Below are 23233 nucleotides of genomic sequence, written 5' to 3'. Positions count from 1 at the left end.
CTGCTGAGATTTCAGGCATCCGGACCAGATAATTCTTTAACCTCTAGAACCCCAGCGCCTGGCACGTTGGACACGGAACTGCAACAGGGATATGAAGACTTGGTGAATTTTCAGTTTTATCTGCTGTGCACTCTGACATTTGTAAATGCCTCCTCACTCTAGCTCTGAGCTTCCCTTCCCTTCAGCCTGCCCTACCACAACCTCCTTGAAACCAAAGCAATCTGTTGACAATAGGGGCAGGATTTCAAGCTGGGGGTGAAAGTCTGGTGGATTCAGCATAGGAAAGAGTCAGGAAAGCGAGGTTCTATTTCCTGTCCCTGCAACTCTCTCATTGTAATACTACAGGCAAGCCTCTTCCTCTTTCCCAGGCCTCGGTTTTCCCACCGGTAAAATGAGGATAAGGCTGCTGACAGCCTTTACAAAGCATTTTGAGTGCTAGGGATGAAAATCAGTGTGTGTTGGTATCACTCCAGACATTTTTTCTAACTAATTTCTAACATTCTTTAATAAGAAACAAGCAGATAAATAGTCGGCTCTGGGGAACCATGTCAACCAAATAATCTCATAGACTGCACTGTTACCATAGTGACCAGAGAGCCATACCAGCAATCGGATTCCAAACTGATACCATGGCAACCAGCATCCTTTGTTAGAGTTTCTGTATCCAAAACTGAACAGACTGGCCTGAGCAACTCAAATAAACATTAAATTAGAGTCAAGTTAATAATATTTATAGAACCATGGCCATGTTTCATGTAGAACTACCTAACTGGCATTACCTAACTCCTTTAGGTTTCTAAGGAATCTTTCATTAATATAGCCTTGGAAAATGTTCTGGAACTTTTTCTTTTGCACCTGATGTAATGAAATGGTTTAGTCTGTTTTCTTCAGGTTTTGTAAGAGACAATAATAAATATATAAAGGTTTAATCAGAGCCAGTAGTCTCCAAATGTTACCTCCTTTCTATACAACAATTGGTAAATTCTTTGTGCATGTTTTTCCTCCTCTCAAAAAGTGCTTCAAAACTAAAAATATCAAAGCCAGCAACCAAGCACTCATAGGTAACCATATAATATCGAGGAAGTATGCACAGCCCAGCTTTCATGAGCATACTACAAGAACAAACCAATGTGCACACTCTCGGAAGTAAAGTAGTTTAAGTAAGAAAACACATCAGTTTCAAAGAGGTAGAGTGAGAGAAAAGGCAAAAAATAAAAAAAAATCAGATTAAAAATGTCTTAATCATGTGTCCTACTGAATCAGTATAAATTATTGATGGAACCATTCCAATAATAAACTCTCCCTGCCTATCTTTATTTGAAACTCTTAACACTTGATATTTATTAATGAGTGCCTCAGACACAAACTATCTTACCTGTTACTCTGGCTTCAACACCTGAGCAAATCAAGTGAGACTACTAGGACAAGTAAAACGAGTTGTTCTGTCTGACTTGATTTGAGACAAGGACAACACAGCAAGAACAGTATAACAGTATGTATCCCATAAAAACACATTATAAACCCTCACAGATGTAGGGATGGGATGCAATTCTCACTGGAAGAACATCTGGGAGTGGTTTGAAATGGAAGGACTAGTGGAAGGATCTGCTGATAACAAGCTTAGCCAACCTGTACAGAGAACCATGTTGAAGGAAATAAAGGGATTTCACTACCTAGTACACGTCTCCAGGATCACTTTGTATTCCTGGTGATCTTGATCAGAAGCTGGGTCATCATCATCCACCAGTGCCCGTTCTCTGTGGGAGGCTTCTGAGCGATTTTCATCTGGAGAGAGGGGCCGTAGGGGATGCTGAGTTTGCCGATGACACTCTGATTTGGGCTCTTTCAGGTTAACCAGAAGCTGGAAAGCTGGTTTAGCAACAGGGTCAGGCACATTGTAAGTGACATCAATCTGCAGCAAATGGGGGGGTGGAGGGGGAGGAAATCAGGTCTGATTTTAGTGCCATTGACTATGAAGCAATAAAAGCATTGTTTAGACCCTGCAGCATCACCAGACACTTCCAGAGAGATGAGAGCAGAGACTAGACTCTCAGACATTTTGCGGGGAACCTTGAGCAATTTACTAGTAACATCCTGCATCAGTAACACCACTGCTCACAATGACATTTCAGCTGCCAAACCTACACTAACGTGTACAGATGGGAGATTTTACCAAAAAGAATCTCTTATAATCTCTTATATTGGAATTGGAAAAGGTTCAGAAAATGGCAACAAAAATGATTAGGGGTATGAAATGGTGCCATATGAGGAGAGATTGATAAGACTGGGACTTTTCAGCTTGGAAAAGAGACAGCTAAGGGAGATATGATAGAGGTCTATAAAATCATAACTGGTGTGGAGAAAGTAAATAAGGAAGTGTTATTTACTCCTTCTCATAACACAAGAACTAGGGGTCACCAAATGAAATTAATAGGCAGCAGGTTTAAAACAAAAAAAAGGAAGTATTTCTTCACACAATGCACAGTCAGCCTGTGGAACTCTTTGCCAGAGGATGTTGTGAAGGCCATGACTATAACAGTGTTCAAAAAAGAACTAGATAAATTCATGGAGGATAGGTCCATCAATGGCTATTAGCCAGGATGGACAGGGATGGTGTCCCTAGCCTCTGTTTGCCAGAAGCTAGTAATGGGCGACAGGGAATTACTTGATGATTCCCTGTTCTGTTCATACCCTCTGGGGCACCTGGTATTGGCCACTGTCAGAAGACAGGATACTGGCTAGATCGGGGTGGGCAAACTTTTTGGCCTGAGGGCCTCATCGGGGTGCGAAACTGTACGGAGGGCCGGGTAGGGAAGGCTGTGCCTCCCCAAACAGGCTGGCCCCTGCCCCCTATCCGCTCCCTCCCACTTCCCGCCCCCTGATTACCCCCTCAGAACCCCCCACCCATCCAACCCCCCCTGCTCCTTGTCCCCTGACCGCCTTCTCCTGGGACCCCACCCCCTATCCAACCTCCCCTATTCCCCATCCCCTGCCACCCCCAAACCTCTGCCCTATCCAACAGCCCCTGTTCCCCGTCCCCTGACCGCCCCCCCCCAACTGCCCCCTGTCCCCTGACTGCCCCCTGGGATCCCCTGCCCCATATCCACCCCCCCCCGGCCCCCTTACCATGCTGCTCAGAGCAGCATGTCTGGAGCTGCACCACCCGGCCGGAGCCAGACACGCGGCCCTGCATGAGCACGCAGCCCCGCCGCCCAGAGCGGGGGAAGTGGGGGAGGGGCTGGGGTCTCACCTCCCCGGTGGGGAGCTCAGGGGCCGGGCAGGACAGTCCCGCAGGCCGAATGTGGCCCGCGGGCCGTAGTTTGGCCACCTCTGGGCTAAATGGATCTGGCTAGTATGGCTGTTCTTATGTTCTTTCAAACTATCCCACAGCTTGATATGTCCCTATCAGGATGCATTTCCTGACATTCAACCTAAATATTCACTTTTAAATGTCACCCCAGTCACTTCTAGTCACACCCTCATGTACCACCCTCCTTGAGACAGTAGAAAGAGACAAAGCAAAGGCTTAGAGAGGATTATTTGTTGGCTAGTCATGCCAATTCATCACTGGGGGAAGAGGTTGGAAAGAAATGAATGTTTAATAGACTGTCTTGTCTGTTTAAATGTAATCTTCTCAGCTCCTTTACACAGCCCGGAAGCCCCTTACCTGCATCAGACAGCAGCCTTCGCCCTTGGCACTTACGAACAGCCCAGTGGGAATGCTGGGGATCTAGGGACAAGCATGGGAGAATCCACAGTTAAGACATGTCAGCCTTGGTTTTTATGTGACAGAGCATTCCAGTTTACATGGAACCATATAAAAGCAGAACAAAAATGGCAGATTCTTCCTCAGTCCCTATATTTAATGCAAGCAGCCAGTGGTAATGATCCCAAACCAAACACCAGGCATCCATTGTGATGAAGGATGTTCTCATAACTGAGCATTTTGCTGCCTCTCCCATCAGAGGTTGGGCAAAATACCCAGCCCATTTCCCCCCACCCCCCCCACTGAAATAATCTGAGTTACAACACAGAACCCAAATTCAGGTCGGTCACTTTGGGAAACTAGTAACATTAAAGCAGAGGAAGTTGTATCTTTTCAGGCACCCACTTACCACTGCAGTCTGGAGAACCTTCTTATTCATCTTGTTAAGCTCAAAAGTCTCTTGATAGTCTAAATTAGTGGAAGCCAGGGAAATGGTAAGGTTGACTCCTCCAACATAAGAAAGAATGGCATATTCAGCCAGAGCCTGCAGAGCTACACATGTATCCTATGGGATTGGGGGAAAAGACAGTTAGTGAAGAACCAAGGAGCACCAACCTTATGAACTAGCAACGTGCTGTACACTCATTAGCATCTGACAGTTCAGGTTTCCTCTGCACTTGCTTAGACAGTAAATGGAATCGCTTCATTCCCCTCTCTCTGCACCTCTTCCTCCCTCAGAAGTCTCAGAGAAAGTGAGAGAGACACTCAAGTTCACTCCTTGCTGCTCACACCCGAAAGGTGTGATAAACAGCACTGTGCGGTATTCTCTGCACCAGGATTTAGCATGACTCCTACATTCCAGAATGAAACCTAACCCAGATTAGTCCCTAGTCAGTCAGTTTGCATTGGCATTTATTTCTATGATGAAATTACACAGGCTGCCAGGAATTCACCTGAGTAGATGAGAATCCTCCAAGTGCATTTCTCTGCTGCGACAGCCATTTAACCACTGGAAGTGCAGAGGCCACATCTCCCAGGAGCGTGTATGTCAGCAGTGCATAGGCTGTCATTTCCACCTCTGCAGATACAACTGAAAGAGAAAACAATCAAAACCACATTTGGAGTAGGGAATCTGGGCTGAGCTAGGTATCACCTCTCTGTAGTTTCACAAGCTAAAAAAATCTTCAGGGTTCAAAGAGTCCAAGGCAGAAAGAGACAAATGAAGCAGTGAAAAATGTCTGTACCCAAATTACATCGGACATTTTCCAAAATGGGCCTCATGTGTCAGCTTCCAGTCTAAGCTTTCCTCTGGCACATCAGATCACAGCTCCTTCTGCTTGACTTTTAGCCCCTGCATAAATTTACTCTGGCTCCCTTTTCCCCTACATGCCACCCAAGCTGCATGGCTGACTCTGCATCTCTGTCATTGGACTTTTCATGCAGAGTCATGGTCTTTTTTGACCTGGCCCAACGATTACTCCATTAATTTTTACACCTTTTCATCTTGATAATGGAGCCTGGGGTTTTAAATAGTTAATTATTAGTGCTGGCATATTCAAAGGAGACTAAGGGAGTTAGATGGCCATCTCTCATTGACTGTCAATGGAAACTGGGCACCTCACTCACTCTTAGGGTCCTTTGAAAATCCCAGGCCAAATAGCTGTTACTGTAAAATTAAGTATATTTGACTTCTAATTTTCCATGGCAAATGACTCCTCCCCTGAGGAGCCCCATAAGGCTCATAGTTCCCCATTTTATTCACCATCTCCTATGAAGCTTTATGGAGAGCTGGTGAGACAGCAGGGGCTGAAATGCCAGCAATGCATGGGCCACACCCAGCTCTGCACCTCCTAGTTCTCTTAATGTCTGGCCACTGCCCTCTCCTGCTCTTGACTCCTGCTCCTTTTCTGAATTGTTAACAAGACAGACATAAGGAGGGTGAAAGGGACATTAGGGTGCATTATAAAAAACATGCAACTAACAAGAAGTGTGAATGTTGCCCCACTCAGTCACTGGACTTTTGTTGCACCCCATTCCCCTTCCTTTGCCTTCACATGTGAACTCCTCAGGGTAGCGACCTTCCCTTCTTACCTACCTGAAAAGCAGTTAGCACACTGCAGGCATTATATAAAACAAAAGAGAATAATCCCAGTCTTTCCCCCAACAGGAGTATCATAAATAACCACAAACAGGGGTACCTGATTGAGAAAGCCCATCGTTAAATCCCATGAATGTATCTTCATCAGTAACCAGAGTCCCCATTAAGCTCCAGTGGGTAAAGCCATCTAGAATGGTAAAGCAGTAAAGAAGTTAAAGCTATTCCCTAGACATGGGGAGGTTCAAACTCTGCTGTCACATATTTGGTCTAAAACTGAACCACAACCTATACTGCATTGTCATTCCATTTACAGAGTAAGCTTCTCGGGGCAGGGACTATGAATTCCTTTGGGTTACCTACAGTGCTAACTACATTGTTGGTGCTTAAGAACAATTTGTAAAGAGGGATTTATTTTGGCTGGGGGCAGAAGGAAAGAGAGGATTAATGCTGGCAGGCTGCTGAATTTTGCATTCCGAAGAGCCATCTGCAGAATCAGATCTTGCATCACTGATCAAGTATTGTGGCACCAGAGAAGGATGATAAATGTCACACAGTGGCACGGCAAAGTCTCTGGTGCACTTACACTGCTCACAGCAGAGACCACTCATACCTGTACCGCTAGAAGCTAGGGAAGGTGGAGTCAAACCAATGCCTGTAGCTGAAGGACTCTGCCCTGTATCCTGAGAATCAGGAGAATTATGTTATAAAGGTCGATTCATGTTATGAGGAAGCCCTCATCTCAGAGGATATATCCTCCCCAGGCTGATAACTGAGATCACTTGTTCTCGCTGGCAAGTGCTATTAGCTTGTTTCCACAAGTGCCCTGGGGAGGCCTGTACTGAGTTCATTGTCTGAGAAGCCTCAGAGCAGCAGAAGTTATTTGAGGGGCATGCCAGCTTGGCCCTCAGGTGCACAATACCTTGCATAATGGCCATGCTGTTCATTTTCCGCAACATCACTGCAGCAGAGGGACTATGCAGAAGAGTCAGGGCATATGCAGTCAGGGCTGTGGTGTAGGGATCTTCTGCAGAATACAAGTTGGACTCCAAGAAGTGTTTTGCTTTGGCAACTGCTGCTTTTTCTTCCTAAATTGGGGAGAGTGGGAAAAAGACCAGCTATATTACTAGCACCTGCATCTCCAGAGCTGAGATTGCTACATTTTTCCTGAACTTGTGTCCATCAGGGAAGCAGTGTGAACATGCACTTTGCTCTTAGTGGTACAGAACCAACTGATCCTTCCTTTCCCTAAGTAGGGCCATGACTCCAGGGTTAAAAAAATGGGGACTAACACCACAGCAAGAAAGATCCAGATATTAATGTTGCTGAGACATATTTGTTCCCCTAATGCTGAAGAGGCTTCATTCCCCTGTAGGACTCAGCATGGACAACAAAGATATTTAGTAGCAGTGAAGTCTCTGCTTTACATTTGATTGGGTCCCTTACACTCCAGAGCATCTAGTAGATACCAAATGATAATAAAGGCCAAGATTCCCAGGGCCACCACAGTCAGCAGACATGTTTTATTAACTCCCCCAATGACCTCACTGTGCAGGAACAAAGCTCTAACAATTTATAGAAATAATTTAATTGGATTTGATGTAATTGGGTTTCCTTTGATTGCCCTGTCACACTTACCTTCTTCCTTCCTCATTTCCAAGCTCAGATCATTAGTAACACTTGCAGATCTCCCCTAGGGAAACCACCAGACTGTAATGAACTGGAACTTCTGGGGCTATCTGACTTAGAAATGGCCTAGAGAGAACATCCCTCCCTGCCCTATCTTTCCCATAAAGGGGAGCTGCCGCAGAGGGGGTGGTGACTAACTCCTTTAGCACAGGGGTTCTCAAACTGGGGGTTGGGACCCCTGAGGGGGTCGTGAGGTTATTACATGGGGGGGGGTCGCAAGCTGTCAGCCTCCACCGCAAACCCCGCTTCGACTCCAGCATTTATAATGGTGTTAAATATATTAAAAAATGTTTTTAATTTATAAGTGTGGGGCGGGGTCGCACTCAGAGGCTTGCTGTGTGAAAGGGGTCACCAATACAAAAGTTTGAGAACCGCTGCTTCAGCACTTTCAGGATCAGATCTTGCAAAGTGTTGAGCACCCTCAACTCCCACTGAGTCTAACCGGAATTAAGGGTGCTCAGCACATTGCAGGCTGGCCTTATTCTGAGAGCTTTGCAAGGCACAGGCCTACAGCACGCTGAGCACATCAATCACAAAGGTTTTCTGAAGAGATCCTCATGGCTCCTCTGGGCACTTAAAAATCCCCTTAAAAACGGTGCTTTATGTCTGAACAGGAAATCAACATGTCTGAGTAGGGGACACCAAAGAGACACACTGAACAGACCTTTCTCTCTACAGAGACACAGGGTATCAGATTCATAACATATTTATTGTCATTCCCTCCCCACAGGGAATGCTTGGCTCAGCAGTTTTGAGTGTGTGCAATGTGTGATTACAAACAGGGTCCAGAGAAAGAGTGTGTGTGAGATCAGTAGCAGGCTCCAACATGCTATCTACAGAGATTCAGAAGGGTTTGGGGAACTCACTTTGTCCAATATTTGAAGTCCGGGTGGCCAGAGTGTAGCCTGCAGAATTCTACAGTGCAGACCTCAGGCCCCACCTCATCAGTACCAGGTTGCACCTCAACATAAGAGACAATCTGTTCCATTTTTGTAATTCTGTAGCTCCTAGCAAGTTGGCCATGTGGGGCTCAGTTTGGGAAAGTCTGGTCACCCCTGCACTAACCCCACATTTTGTATATTATATATAAAATTAATCTTTAGAACCTTGCTCATTCAAGACCTAAATTAATCAAATGGGACCCAGTTCACATTGGGGAGTGATATGGCAGAAGGCTTCCATAGTTAATTAACAGTAAGAGCTTGTCCTCTCTGCTGGAATGAGGAGGCAGGGATATATTTCTTTTTCTTTTTACTAATGTACCAACAGCTTGACAGAAATGGACAGTGAAATCTATCATTTATCTACACAAGTCCAGCACAGGCAACAGCTCTATAAAGTTGGGGTGATCATATGCTTTAGTGGGTAGGGCACTGGATTAAGAGTCAGTGTTAGGAGGCTCTGCCACTGACCTGCTGTACAACCTTGGGCATGTCACTTCCCCTCTCTGTGTCTTTACTTCCCTTTCTGCCTTGTCTACTTAGACAGTAAACTTTTGGGGGCAGGTGTTTGTTGTTACAGTAGTGCCTACAGTTGTAATAAAATAAATAAATAATAATATGCTGCTTTACACTGCCCTGCAAATGCCTATTCTTGGAGGTGAGAGGAGAGTTCAGTCTCCAAGGGGCATTCAATTTTCAGCCTACCAGAATCAGCAGCTATTGAGGCAATTGTGGCCATGGTTTTTGGGACACAGCTATTTATCCAACAGAAATTGGACTGAGGACCATTAACTCATTCACACATCCAAATGAACACTCTTCAGATAGTAAATCAGCTTCCTCTGCTGGATTTAACAAAGGTAACACAGTACAGGGGATTCAGGATGAATGTAATAGGTAATCCAAGAGATCTTCTGATCACTGAGATCTGGCTGCCTCCTACCCTTCTGGAGTGATAGAAAGCAGTGGCTCTCCACACACATGCCTTGTATTAAGCGCCAGGAAATTGCATTACAGCAAAGGTGAACATTTTGCTGCAGAGTTTACATTCCACTACATCACAGGAAAGTGACTCTTCTCTAAGACATTTGATAATTTTAAATACCCTAATTGAGGAATCACAGGCTGTAGAATTCATGAATGTGGCTATCTGGCAGGGGCTGCCAGCAAACCCACCTATTAGGATCAGGACAAAGAGGAGCATAGAGACAGATTCATATTTATTGTGTTCACTGCCTTTCTGAGCTGCTCAGCAACTTATGTGGAAACAACTGCCTGCTGCTGGAGGGGATTTAGAGAGAGCAGCTCTGCTCCTCTGGAACAAGCCACAAGCTGACAACTCGAGGTTGCAGGAATCTCCATTGCTAACTTTAGAAAAGATTCTTTTGAGACATTCAACTCTAGATAAGTCAGGAAGACTCCACCACAGCTTCTGGTGTCTGACTGTCACCTCCAGAACCAGCTGACAAAGTCTCCGCAGGTCAAAAAAATGCAAAGCCAAGCAACAAAAAGGAAATTTTCAAAACCGAGCACAAGAAATAATCTCTTAGCTATTTTAATGGCTGCTGTTCAGTCCTTTACCTCAAAGGTGATGCCTGTCTCCAACAGACCTGCAACTACGTATGCTGTCAGTGAGATCTTGCCATGGATTCCACCCTGGAGTGGGATAAACATAAAACAACTGGGTGAAAATTGAACAGCAGCACGCTGCATGGAAGGACTTTGGAAGCGAAGCAGGGAATAAGTTGGAACCATGACAAAGGCTAAGGCCATAGGACCCTTTCACATTTGTACTTGGTGAGCCTATAGTTCTGAAACCCAATTCCCCTTTGCAACTTTCTGCCCGGTCCATGGCTCGGTAACACATCTGAGACATGGAGTTTCATAGTTGAGATGCAGTTTCCAAGTGCCATGGTGGGATTTTCAAAGGGTGGCACACAGCTAAGCCCCAGCAGACTGCTTTATTGAAACCCCTCTTTAGTTTCTTTCCCATAGGATCATAGCCCTTTAACACAAAAATCATATGAACCATAAGATTACACTACCTCTAACCCTGGTAACATTCTAAAAACGCATTTGTTGCATGATTCTAAGTCTCTATAGTTTTTACCTGGATGTCCTTATTTAATATTCTACCCATAGCAGGGAACGAGCCATCTTCCTTCTGGTGCTGGATGATCCAGTCCTTTGCAGCTGTTAATTCCTTGGGATCAATGAAAATAAATCCACGAGACTGCGCAAAGGACTTGAGAACAAAGGCTGTTAGCCTGAAAACACAAATTCAGCAGGTTCTTGAGAATAAGAACACAGAGCACTATCTGGGAAATAGTGCTTCTGGGAAATGTATGTTTCAAAAATCTAGAAGAGGAGACACTATTGAAATATACAAAAAAAAGAATGGTGTAGAGAAGATACACTGGGCACTATTTACCCTTCTGGGTAATACACAAAACAAGGGGACACTGCATGAAATTCAAAGGCAGCATATTTTAAACTGAGAAGCATTTAAAAACAACAACAAAAACCCCATAAAAAAAGACAGTTAAGCCTGTGTAACTTACTGCCATAGAATATCATAAATAGAAAGAGAGCCAAAATTTGACTCAACATTGTCATTGGCTGGAATTAATTTCTCTTGTACAGGTGTTTAGCTGCTCCCTGACTCAAGCTTTTGAAATAAGATGCATACAATTACCAATTCAGATATAATACTAGATGGAAAAAAGGGAAAATATTGTAATTTCCCCTATTTTAATTATTTACTGATAATAAAACAACTGGAAATTCAAACCACTGCTAAAGTTTGTCTCTGTTGAGCGTTAGGATCTAAGCAGACACAGAAGAAGTGCTTTTAGAATTCTAAACCTCTGACATGCAAAAAGTGTGAACTCCAGCCGGTTTTGGGAGACTGAATCACTCATTTTACAAGCCCCGCAGGAATGGGAGGGTAGGAGGCAGGCTTCCTGGCAGGGGATTTTTCGAGTGTTAAGTAATGGTGTGTTACAGTATTTTATATCTAGGGACTAAAAGATGCCAGCTCTGAGATGAAAGTAGAGTTTATTATCTTTAAAAAAGTTAAGCATCATCATCACAGAAATTCTACTTCCCCTTCAAATGAGTTCATGGAGCAAGTCAATCTAAAGGAAAATTCAGAGCAGCTAAAGAAATTGAGTGACAGTGCAGGCAAATTAACCAAATGGAAAACTTTTTAGTTTAAGGTGCTGCATTTAGTCAAGTGAATGCTAACACTGAGGTAAAGCAGAGTCTTGGGGAATGAGGGGCATTCTAGAGAACACTGGAACACCCTGCCCCCTCCATCTACTGCCTCAGCACAACTGGTACCTTGAAAGGCCCTGCAGTTCAGTTTCCTGGGGAATCCATCCATCCATCCTGTTCTGTTTCATCCAGGTGGAGCTGGAGTCCACTGAAAGATGTGCTCCATTCTCTCCCTCCTGCCCTGAAGGAGGTGCCCTGCCATCTCCCCAACACAGCCTGGGTGGGGTTCTGTTCTCAAGTAAGAAGGTGCTTATTGAGGTCACGCACTGCCTATGCAGTTCTATGGCATAGAATCTGACCCTAAATGACAGCATTGGAACCTTAAAGGAACATGCATTAACTAACATCCTCAAAACTGGGATCCTCAAAACCCATCTAATGTGGGATCACAAAACACTCAGCAGTAGAGCATTAGCAGGCTTCTAGCCATTAAATATTATTTTTACTCTCTGCTATGTGCAACATCCTGACACAAACTGGAAACTTATTGTCCTTTTTGCCAATTATGTCCTTTTCAATTTGGCAAACACTGAATTTTTAACTCTGTTTTAAATAGCGACTTACTTACCACATACTCCCTGAGGAGTCCCTCTCACCAAAAGCACTGTATGAACCATCTTGTCTCTTATAGGTCAACTGGCGTTGGTAACCTGGAAATCACAAAAGAATTGTGGGAGTCCAGCAATTTAGGGCTTGGCTACACTTACATTTTATAGCGTTCTAATTTGCTGGCTCAGGGGTGTGAAAAATCATCCCCCTGAGCGCAGCAAGTCAGAGCGCTTTAAAGCACTAGTGTAAACAGGCTCTGAGCACCGGGACCCACACTCCCAGCACTCGGAGCTAATCCCCTCGTGGAGGTGGATTACCAGGAGTGCTGGGAGAGCACTCCTGCGACAGCACTTTGAAGTTTCCAGTGTAGCCATGCCCTTAGAAAAGCAAGTGTTTAAACTGAATGAAAACTCAGATCATCCAACACTGGTATGGTGGATTCTGCTGCCAAAGGCAATCTCCTGTTCTGCTGTGTATGGTAGAGCCAACCCTGTGTGTGTGTGTGTGGAATAGACCTTAACTAAATCTTATTACAGGCTAGTATTTATAAGTCTCCATACATCTCCTGAAGACAAGTGATCAAAATATAACTTCTTCTACTATTAGCCTCTTTTCCATGCCCAGCTGGAGGCTCTTTGCATGTCTATATATGGGATGGCACTTGTCAGTCATATCTTCCTTTTATTAGGACTTTCTTTCTCTTCCCTTTAGTTGAGAAGAATTCCTGAGCAGAAAAGTCAGCTTGGAGAACAATAAGATTGACCACCTTGGCAAGCAGTTTCTTGAGACATGCAATAGCTAAGTCATTGGGGTCTTAACTTATTTGAACCCTTCCTAGCTGATGGGGCTGTCTTACAGAAGGCACATTTTAACCTAACAGTTATTGTGAAGTTAAATACTGAAGATCAAGAGAAAATACCGGGACCCCATTTTAGGATGCATCCTTTTAGAGCAGTCACCTTAATGTACAAGTGCTCCCTACGTGAACGTCCTTCAAAAGCCAAAGATAAAGTTGGGATTAGCATTTTAGCTATAATGGATGGAATTTACCTTTCACCAAACCTACTTCCCTTGTAATCATGAACCGTCAGTGCTAATAAAATTGGGCCAAGTCTCAATAATGTGGAAACTCCAATACACAGTAATTTTGGCAAGGATTTTAAATGTCCACTGGATCTAAATCCTTCAGAATGGCCATTTCTGATATGGAGATGTATCAAACATGTGCAAGAGGCTACATGACAGAGAGACATTTGGAGCCTGGCTAATCCTCTGACCCATAAATAGACTTTTCATTCCATGCTGCATGACATCTTTATGAGAATGGATTAATTTTTCATTTCCAGGGACTGAGTAGCTTTGCTGACCTCTGCAGATACAGACGGCAGTATAACCTCCTATCAGTGGCTGTCCATCTCCCCCTGCTTCTCCATAACCTCCAAAAGTTTCCCTTTTAGAGAGAGCAGAGCTGGGTGAGTTTGTAAAATAGAAAACAATTGAATTCCTAGAAATTAATTATGGTCCAGCAGTGAAAAGCTTGGACTGGGGGTTTATAGGATATATGGATAAAAGTAAGAGAATAAAATCCACTTGTTCCACAGAAAGATAATGCAAAAGTAGCCTTAGGGGAAGAACCCAATTTGGTGAAAGAGAGAGACTCTGGGAGCAACCAAAAACAGAATCCAGGGTTATCACATTAATATTCAAATACATAAATCAAAGTTTACATTATTTCATTTGTGGAGCCCTAAAGGGACGAAGGGAACAGTGAAGAAAATGAAAGAATCAGAGTAAAGTACAGATACTTCTGAGAACAGCGGCTGAGGTAACCACATTTACCCCAAGGTCACCTTGCCAAGTGATTGAGTCTCTGAATGCCAAGCCTTTAATATTGGTTGGAGCATCTAGTTTAACTTAGGAGTGCTCTATATTAGTAATGGGCAAAAGAGGAAAAGAAAGAGTCTTCAAGCTCTGAAGCGTGTTTCTGAGAGGGTGCTACTGTGGAATAAAATCAGTGCACACAGCAACATACCAAGAAAAGGGAAAGTGGTGGAGTTTCTGGGAGAACAAGATCAACCCCTCACATTACTTCACCCTTCTAAAAAATTCCTAGCTCCTGCAGCCTCCTTGGTAAGGGCATGTCTACACAACAAAATTATGTCAACCTAAGTTACATTGGCATACAGCCACCACAGTAATTAAATTGTTTTTGCATGCCCACATTATGCTCCTTAAGAACATAAGAACAATCATGCTTGGTCAGACCAATGGTCCATCTAGCACAATATCCTGTCTTCCGACAGTGGCTAATGCCAGAGAGACTGAACAGAACAGGTTATCATCAAGTGATACATCCCAGCACCCATTCCCAGCTTCTGGCAAGCAGAGGCTAGGGATACTTCAGAGCATGGTTTTTCAACCCTGCCCATCCTGGCTAATAGCCATTGATGGACCTATCCTCCATGAGTGGGTGGTGCATGTCCTCACCACAAGCACTGTACTGTCAGTGCGGGGCACTGTGAGATGGCTTGTGAAAGCCCGTATCAGTCGATTTAAGCAATGCAGCATCTACACTGAAGCTATGTCTACACTACCACTTATGTAGGCAAAATTTATGTCACTCAGGGTGTGAATAATCCACCCCCCTGAGTGATATAAGTTACACTGACATAAGTGCTAATGTGCAAAGTGCTATGTTGGTGGGAGAGCTTCTCATGCCGACACAGTTTATGCCACTTGCAGGGTTTTTTTGTCCTGGCGGGAGAGCTGCACAACTGCATTGCTGTACGTGTAGATATGGTCTGACATTTCGTTGACCTAACTACAGTGACATTGACTCTATGCCTCTCATGGAGCTGGAGTTATTAAGTCGGCATAGCAGGGTAGTTACGTCGGTGGGAGCAAAATTTTAATGTAGACACTTATATAGTTAAGTCAAGGTAAGCTGCCTTTCATCAACCTAACTGTAGTGTAGACCAGGCCTAAGTTCACATCAGATACAAGTGCTGCATTCAAGCCCTGCTTAAACTGGCCTATTTGGGCTAAAAGGTACTCTGCTGAAAAAAGTCATTACCATGACAAGTGGGGTCACAGAGTTGGCAAGAAGGTTTACAAACATCTCTTCAACTGCTGCTGGAGCCATTCTACCCACCAAGCTCAACTCTGAGTGCAGACACAGACAAGAGACTAAGGCAAGCTGGTGGTAGGAATTGGCTTGTAATTCTGTGCATCCAGACAGCTAAGTCAATACACATATTTACTGATAATGCAACAAAAAGTCACTGCCTTCAGAATTCTTCAGTAGTTCTATAGCTTGCAGGAGGCAGGTGAAGCCTTTTCACACCCAGAAATCAAAGACAAAGATGTTCTTCTCAGACCAGCAATAGCTGCTGCATTAAATTTGACTTTTCCTTTATATTGAGATCTTCCCTACATAAGCCTCAGATACAATTTACTGCTGAAAAGTATTTCTTCATCACCAGATTGTATTCATGTTGGAAATAATCAATTCAGATTCATTTTGCTGGTAACTACTGGTAAGTTTCTGTATGTCACTCTTCTTACACTTTCCTTGGCTGTTACTCTTACATTAATTTTTCTTTGCTTGTTAGACCTCTCTCCCGAACCATTTCACATCTTGCTTGCTCTTATGAATGCTTGTTCTTACATTTTCTATGCATCCCTTTTTACAGTCCGGAGAGGTGCAAAAATGAGAGACTTCATCTCTCTAGAGTTCATCTGTGTTTTTAAGAACTTTGATGTGGTAAGGTAGAAATTTTACCAAGAAGCCCAGCACAGCACTGAGGATTAAGGGAAGGAGCTGGGAACTGCAAGTGATAATAGGTTCTATGATTTTGCTCTTTGATGGATGGGATTTTAGAGGGAAAAGAAAGTTTTCTTGCTCAGTAAGGCGCAAAGGCCTTCTTAAAGCAGGACAAGGGCTTTCTCCATCAGAACCTGCTACTTGGCAGGGGTCCCAGAGAGCACAGGAAGGTTTAAAGCCTTTTGGAATTTCCTCTGTGGAGGTAAATTAATATGCCGAGTTTGAAGCCCAAACATTTGAAAGGTTGTAAATTAAAACTGAATATTATTAAAAATGAGAAACTGAGCTTGGCTATTAGAAAATGCTCTAACTTTGAGGGCAAGCAGAGAGCACAGCAAACTACCAAGTGAAATAATTCTGGCCCAGTCCCTAAAGGCAAATAACATAGGGCTCTTGCTGATACGTACAGGGAACGGATTACATTTTCTGAGGAATCTCAGTTAACCCTGTCACCTATGATTCCATGACATGGCTATTGTCTGAGTCATGCACAAGGCAGGCCATGTCCATCCCCTTGTGGGTGATTCTTGTTTTTAATAATTTTCTCGTAATTCTTTCCTGTTCCTGGGAGCCTTGCTTTGTGTAGCTACAAACCATTCTGTACAAACCACCCTTCCTATTTGAATGCAGAGAGAGAAAACACTTGAAAAAGCAGATTGCTTTAGGCTACACACACAGAAATGACATGACATTGAACAGGGTGGGGACAGACCCTCTCCATATGGCTCTGGAATGACTGCTCCTGGGATACTAATTTGGTTCTGGATAAATTGTAACTAAAAAGATATTGACAAATTGGAGGGAGTTCAGAGAACAACAGAAATGGTTGGAGGGCTGGAAGGATTCATTTAGAAAAAAAAATTAAAAAAAACTAAATACATGCAGCTTGGCTAAGCAATGACTAATGGAAACACAATAACCTTCCACAAGTATCTGAAGGCTGTAAACAACAAGGAGAGAAAGAAAATATTTAGGAGAGTAAAAGAATGTATAACTAGGAGTAAATACGAAGAGAAAATATGGCTGTGTACCAAGGAAAACTTCCTGACACTGATATCTATGAGGCTGTATGATAATCTCCACAGGGAAATTGTTTGAGACCCATCACTCAGGATATTTCAGGCTAGACAGGACAATGTTAAACAAGTAATATGCTCTGTTGACCTAGACTACTGATAGGTCTTTTATGTCTCTACAGTCTATGAGTCTGAGGAAGTACCTTGCACCAGATAATCTGTGGCTTCGCTCTCCACCTCAGGGCTGAGTTGTTTGGTTTTCTGCAGATATTTTAGGACAAAGACATTGGGAGCAAAATGGATCATGTTCTGCTCCCCACATCCAAATGGTAATCGTAGAAGATTGTCCAAGTTGTTAAGCGTAGGGCCCATCACATCTCCTGATTAAAACAATGAGACACATTCAGTACTGCCACACAATATTTAACTTCTCTCTCCCTGTTGTCTCATTGTTTACTTTTATTTTCTAAATGTACAAGACTGAGGAAGGAGGAACCTGAATGGCTGATGAAGGCTCTACTCACAACTATAATGGCACAAACCCAATTAAGCCCACTGGTTTCCATCAGATGCAGGAACACTAAACCTTAATATAAAATTGGAACCCCCTAAGATCCTCAGTCTTAACCATGCAGGGTTTCCCTTGGAGTAGAGAGGAAATTTCAGTCTCCAGGGCTCATTAACTCCTTGGCTAACAGCTAAGACCATCAACAAGAGAGCCAGTTAGTGCTACTTGTGATTGTGATGATTTTGTGCATAGATTTCCACTGGGTACTCTCATCTCTTTCCATAGAGGCTATTGAAGAACCATCAAACGATACCAACTTTCAGTCACTGTCAATCTGGACTGAGTTCAAACCAGCAACTGAAAGGCAAACCATTCCACATCCCAGAAAGTAATATTCTTTTCATTATAAGTGGGTATGACTATCCTACCTGGTTCATATTACTTTTAACTTTTAGTTTGTAGCATCTATCTTTATTAACACCCAGTCCCTTTTAGTTGGTACCTATTATTGAGGCAGTAGCTCTTTCTGATCCAGGGATCACATTGTGGGGGACTCCAAGAGTAAACGCTTCATTGTGATTTTCATCAGTCTCTTCTTTTCTCCAGATTTTAAACTCTCCCATTGAGCCCCAGCCTGTGGAGAAGCCAATGTACTTCACCTCAGGCTGTTTGGGGATGGCCCACTCCACAATAATGGATTCATTTAGCATCTGAGTACCATGGCCAACCTGAAAGGAACAAGCAAACCATCCAATTCCAGGATGAACATGCAAGTCAAACCTGCCTCTCTTGTTAAATTTGGAACTCTATTGTATGTGCCCTTGGACTCAGTGGCTTAAACCTGTAGTTGCATCATGAGAACATTACATAAACCAGCCAAACTCCACTGGATTTAATTGGAAATTAAGGAGATATCAGTAAGTTATTTCTCACTGGTCTCCCATCAGTACTGACCAGCTGGACCTGTGTTCTCAAGGAGCAAATACTTTTAATACACTTAATAACAATAATTTTTAAAGCTCAGGTTCCCAGGGCACTGCATGACAAAGAAAAACATTTTGAAACACAATCAAGTGTTCTAATATAAACTGGCCAATAAAAATTTAACATAGAAAAGGAACAGAAATTAGGCTCTTTCTTTCTATAACATGGCAAATGGAAATGTGCCATATATACACTCAGAGTCCTCTTGGTCTTGTTAAGGAAGAAAGAGACCATAGGGCTGTTGTTACACAGACAAATTCACTACCTGAATTATTCCATTTTTCCAGCTGATCCAGAAGCTCCGGAATTCATCCCAAGAGAGGATGCCAGCTGTGTCTGTGCTGACAACTGGCTCACCCATTTTACTAGTAGAAATCCACGTTTTAGCATTTTGATGCCCACCAATGACAATCTCAGTCATCTCTGCCATGTCATGTGGGCCAGAGGACAAGGCAAAATGAGCATCATTGTGTGCTTTCACTGCAATGTCGAAATGAGTCATCCGGGCAGGCTTCTGCATATACTGGTACTCATATTTGTTAGGTGTAGAAATGTGAATTTTCTCTAGTCAAAAAAATAATGGAATATTGTCAGAATTAGATCTTGATGTTAACTTAGGAGGACACAAAATTGTTAATAAAAAGCCACATAGCCCAAGACTGAACTTCAAACACTTGGGGCTTTGTGCTGCATAATATATCAGTACGCATTTGTCACTCCAGTGCCTCATAAATCAAACTAGCAGAGTAGATAGGGATGTCTCTTCCTAACTTCCACTTTCTTGAATTCCTTCCTATATAGAATTAGGACTTTTTAGTTCAAATAATCCAGGTATATTTCTTGTGAAGTCTATACATGATTTCTCAATTCCCATTTTAAAAGGTCAAGAAGACTCCCTATTTAGCAGAAGCCAAATCATAATTAGCTACTGTAACCAAATCCAATTTATCTGAATCAAGCAGAAGGGATACATTGACTTTGGGTCTGAATTAAAAAATCAGCTAAAAATATACTATAGCTTAATTTAGCCACAGTTGTGCACTGGGCAAAACACTTAATTTAGCCACTGTGCAAAACACTTAGCCAGTTTTATAAAGAAAGGGAAGTTCACTATTTATTTGCATATAGCATTTGGCCAATTAATATTGTCCATAGTTAGCCAGCCAGGTATGAAAGACCCTTTATATCAATAGCTTGATGTACATGCTGTTAACCCATCAGCCATAGATGGGATATAAATTTTACTGATTTTCCTACTGAAAAGAGGGAAACAAATGAAGTTTTTCCAGGGGTAAAGCAACATGTTTCTATTTATAACTTAAATTGTGGAAAAAAACAAACCTTGTCATATTGTGTTCAAACCAAAAACTTACCATTAGGGCAGAAGAACACACTGTAGGTATATTCTCTGGATAATCCCTCTGGCTACACAAAGGCAGAAATCCATTAGGAAAATAAGCACTTGGATTAACAGCAACCACCATTTAGTTTTAGTTATAAATACACAAAATAAAGTTCTGGTGCCATATAGCATTAAAGGCCCATTATACATTATGAAATATGACATTTCACTGGCATTGTTATCAGGAAGACATACTATGGCTCATCATTGCTTTCAAATGTACCTAAATACGGATTTAGGCACTTAACTTCAGGCATTAAAGCTTCAGAATTTTACACTTAGTGGCTGAACTGCAAACAAAAAATATGTTTTCAATCACTAAAGTCATCTACCATATTGAAGGATAGTGAGTGTTTTATCTGTTGCTAAAATGGTGCTAAGGGTGACCCTGAGAATGTCAGCCCAGTGTGCTTTACTTCATGTCCATGTAAGGTAGCTGAAACAGTAATTAAAGAGATTTATAAGATATCTAGATCATACGATATAAGAGGGGCAAACCAACACAGCTTCTGTAAAGGAAAATCATGTCATATCATATCACCTCATCCAGCCTGTTATAAATATTTTATAGACTCAGCAGAATCACAGTTAAAGAGAAATCAGCAGATACAGATTTCTGTTGATGAATTCCCCCACAAGAGGCTATTAAGGAAACTAAATAAATCAGGGGGAAGAGGCAAAGTTCTATTACAAATTACAAAATGTTTAAAGAGCTATAAAATAAAGAAATACATGGTATTTCCAGTGTGGAATGAGGTTATTGGGGGATGCCTCCCATATTTGTACTAGGACGAGTGTTATTTTACATACTCATTAATGATCTGGAAAAGTAGGTGAACAACCAGGTGGCAAAATTTTGCAGATGACACACAATTACTTAAATTAGTAAAGATTAAAGAGGATTGTGAGAAACTACAAAGGGAGATCTTCAAACTACCACGAGATCTTCAATGATCTAAAATTCAAAAAAGAGTCCTACAAAAAGTGGAAACTCAGTCCAACTACAAAGGATGAATATAAACAAATAACACAAGTATATAGGGACAAAATTAGAAAAGCCAAGGCACAAAAGGAAATTGAACTAGCTAGGGACATAAAACGAAATGAGAAAACATTCTACAAATACATTAGAAGCAAGAGGAAGACCAAGGACAGAGTAGGCCCATTACTCGATGAGGAGGGAAAGACAATAACAGAAAATGTGGAGATGGCAGAGATGCTTAATAACTTCTTTGTTTCAGTTTTCATGAAGAAGGTTGGTGGCAATGGGATGTCTAAAATAGTGAATGCCAGTGAAAATGAGGTAGGATCAGAGTCTAAAATAGGGAAAGAACAAGTCAAAAATTATTTAGACAAGTTAAATGTCTTCAAGTCACCAAAGCCTGATGAAATGCATCCTAGAATACTCAAGGAGTATTGACTGAGGAGATATCTGAGCCATTAGCAATTATCTTTGAAAAGTCATGGAAGATGGGAGACATTCCAGAAGACTGGAAAAGGGCAAATATAGTGCCCATCTATAAAATGGGAAATAAGGACAACCCGAGGAATTACAGAGCAGTCAGCTTAACTTCTGTACCTGGAAAGTTAATGGAGCAAATAATTAAGAAATCAATTTGCAAACACCTAGAAGATAATAAGGTGAAAAATAACAGTCAGCATGGATTTGTCAAGAACAAATCGTGTCAAACCAACCTGATAGGTTCCCTTGAAGGGTAACAAGCCTTGTGGATAGGGGGGAAGCAGTAGACGTGTTATATCTTGACTTTAGTAAGGCTTTTGATACTGTCTCACATGACCTTCTCATAAACAAACTAGGGAAATACAACCTCGATGGAGCTACTATAAGGTGGGTGCATAACTGGTTGGAAAATCGTTCCCAGAGAGTAGTTATCAGTAGTTCACAGTCATGCTGGAAGGGCATAACGGGTGGGGCCCTGCAGGGAACGGTTCTGGGTCCGGTTCTGTTCAATATCTTTATCAATGATTTAGATAATGGCATACAGAGTACACTTATAAAGTTTGTGGATGATACCAAGCTGGGAGGGGTTACAAGTGCTTTGGAGGATAGGATTAAATTTCAAAATGATCTGGACAAACTGGAGAAACGGTCTTAAGTAAATAGGATGAAATTCAATAAGGACAAATGCAAAGTACTCCACTTAGGAAGGAACAATCAGTTGCACACATACAAAATGGGAAATGACTGCCTAGGAGGGAGTACTGCGGAAAGGGATCTGGGGGGTCATAGTGGATCACACAAGCTAAATATGAGTCAACAGTGTAACACTGTTGCAAAAAAAGCAAACATCATTCTGGAATGTATTAGCAGGAGTATTGTAAGCAAGACATGAGAAGTAATTCTTCTGCTCTACTCGGCGCTGATTAGACCTCAACTGGAGTATTGTGTCCAGTTCTGGGCACCACATTTCAGGAAAGATGTGGACAAATTGGAGAAAGTCCAGAGAAGAACAACAAAAATGATTAAAGGTCTAGAAAACATGACCTATGAGGGAAGATTGAAAAAATTGGGTTTGTTTAGTCTGGAGAAGAGAAGACTGAGAGGGGACATGATAACCATTTTCAAGTACATAAAAGGTTGTTAAAAAGAGAAGGGAGAAAAATTCTTCTTCTTAACCTCTGAGGATAGGACAAGAAGCAATGGGCTTAAATTGCAGCAAGGGCAGTTTAAATTGGACATTAGGAAAAACTTCCTAACTGTCAGAGTGGTTAAGCACTGGAATAAATTGCCTAGGAAGGTGGTTGGAATCTCCAACATTGAGGATTTTTAAGAGAAGGTTGGACAAACACCTGTCAGGGATGGTCTAAATAATACTTAGTCCTGCCTTGAGTGCAGGGGACTGGACTAGATGACCTCTCAAGGACCCTTCCAGTTCTATGATTCTATGACCTGACAAAACTAGGTTACAGGTTTGCAGAGTGATAGATTAAATTCAGTGTAGACTGGAGAGAATGGACTGTCTTGGAGTTAAAGCACTAGATTGGAACACAGGAGGCCTTGGCTCAAGTCCCAAATCTGCCATAAACTCCCTGTGTGATATTGAGCAGGTCACTTAATCTCTTCTAAAAAATGTGCATAATAATTTTTCCTTTCTCTCATATTCTATCTGTTGTAAAATGTTTGAGGCAGAGTCTGTCTCTTACACTCAGCACAATGGGGTCTCAATCTCAGTTGTAAAGTCTCAGCACTGCAATAATATAATAATAATAGTAGAAAAATACA

At 42.3% G+C, this 23233-nt stretch overlaps 1 protein-coding gene across 3 annotated transcripts in view; it reads right to left on the bottom strand.

Annotated features, from left to right (window-relative positions):
• Positions 1-23233, bottom strand: part of CPAMD8 (C3 and PZP like alpha-2-macroglobulin domain containing 8) — a 91435-nt gene that overhangs the window by 31772 nt on the left and 36430 nt on the right. For all 3 annotated transcript variants that reach the window (XM_073324643.1, XM_073324642.1, XM_073324644.1), the window contains 13 exons: positions 19961-20012; positions 18853-19151; positions 18106-18331; positions 17299-17475; positions 12276-12357; positions 10542-10698; positions 10013-10087; positions 6724-6889; positions 5905-5991; positions 4660-4796; positions 4116-4271; positions 3668-3730; positions 1674-1912 (listed from right to left, as the gene is read on the bottom strand). In XM_073324643.1, the coding sequence (XP_073180744.1) occupies positions 1674-1912; positions 3668-3730; positions 4116-4271; positions 4660-4796; positions 5905-5991; positions 6724-6889; positions 10013-10087; positions 10542-10698; positions 12276-12357; positions 17299-17475; positions 18106-18331; positions 18853-19151; positions 19961-20012 (1916 nt within the window). The remainder of the gene's footprint in view (positions 1-1673; positions 1913-3667; positions 3731-4115; positions 4272-4659; positions 4797-5904; positions 5992-6723; positions 6890-10012; positions 10088-10541; positions 10699-12275; positions 12358-17298; positions 17476-18105; positions 18332-18852; positions 19152-19960; positions 20013-23233) is intronic.

Source organism: Lepidochelys kempii, chromosome 25 (assembly GCF_965140265.1).
Source record: "Lepidochelys kempii isolate rLepKem1 chromosome 25, rLepKem1.hap2, whole genome shotgun sequence".
NCBI classification, from domain to species: Eukaryota; Metazoa; Chordata; order Testudines; family Cheloniidae; genus Lepidochelys; species Lepidochelys kempii.
The sequence above is the reverse complement of the archived record's forward strand: the minus strand, read 5'-3'. Positions and strand labels throughout refer to the sequence as shown.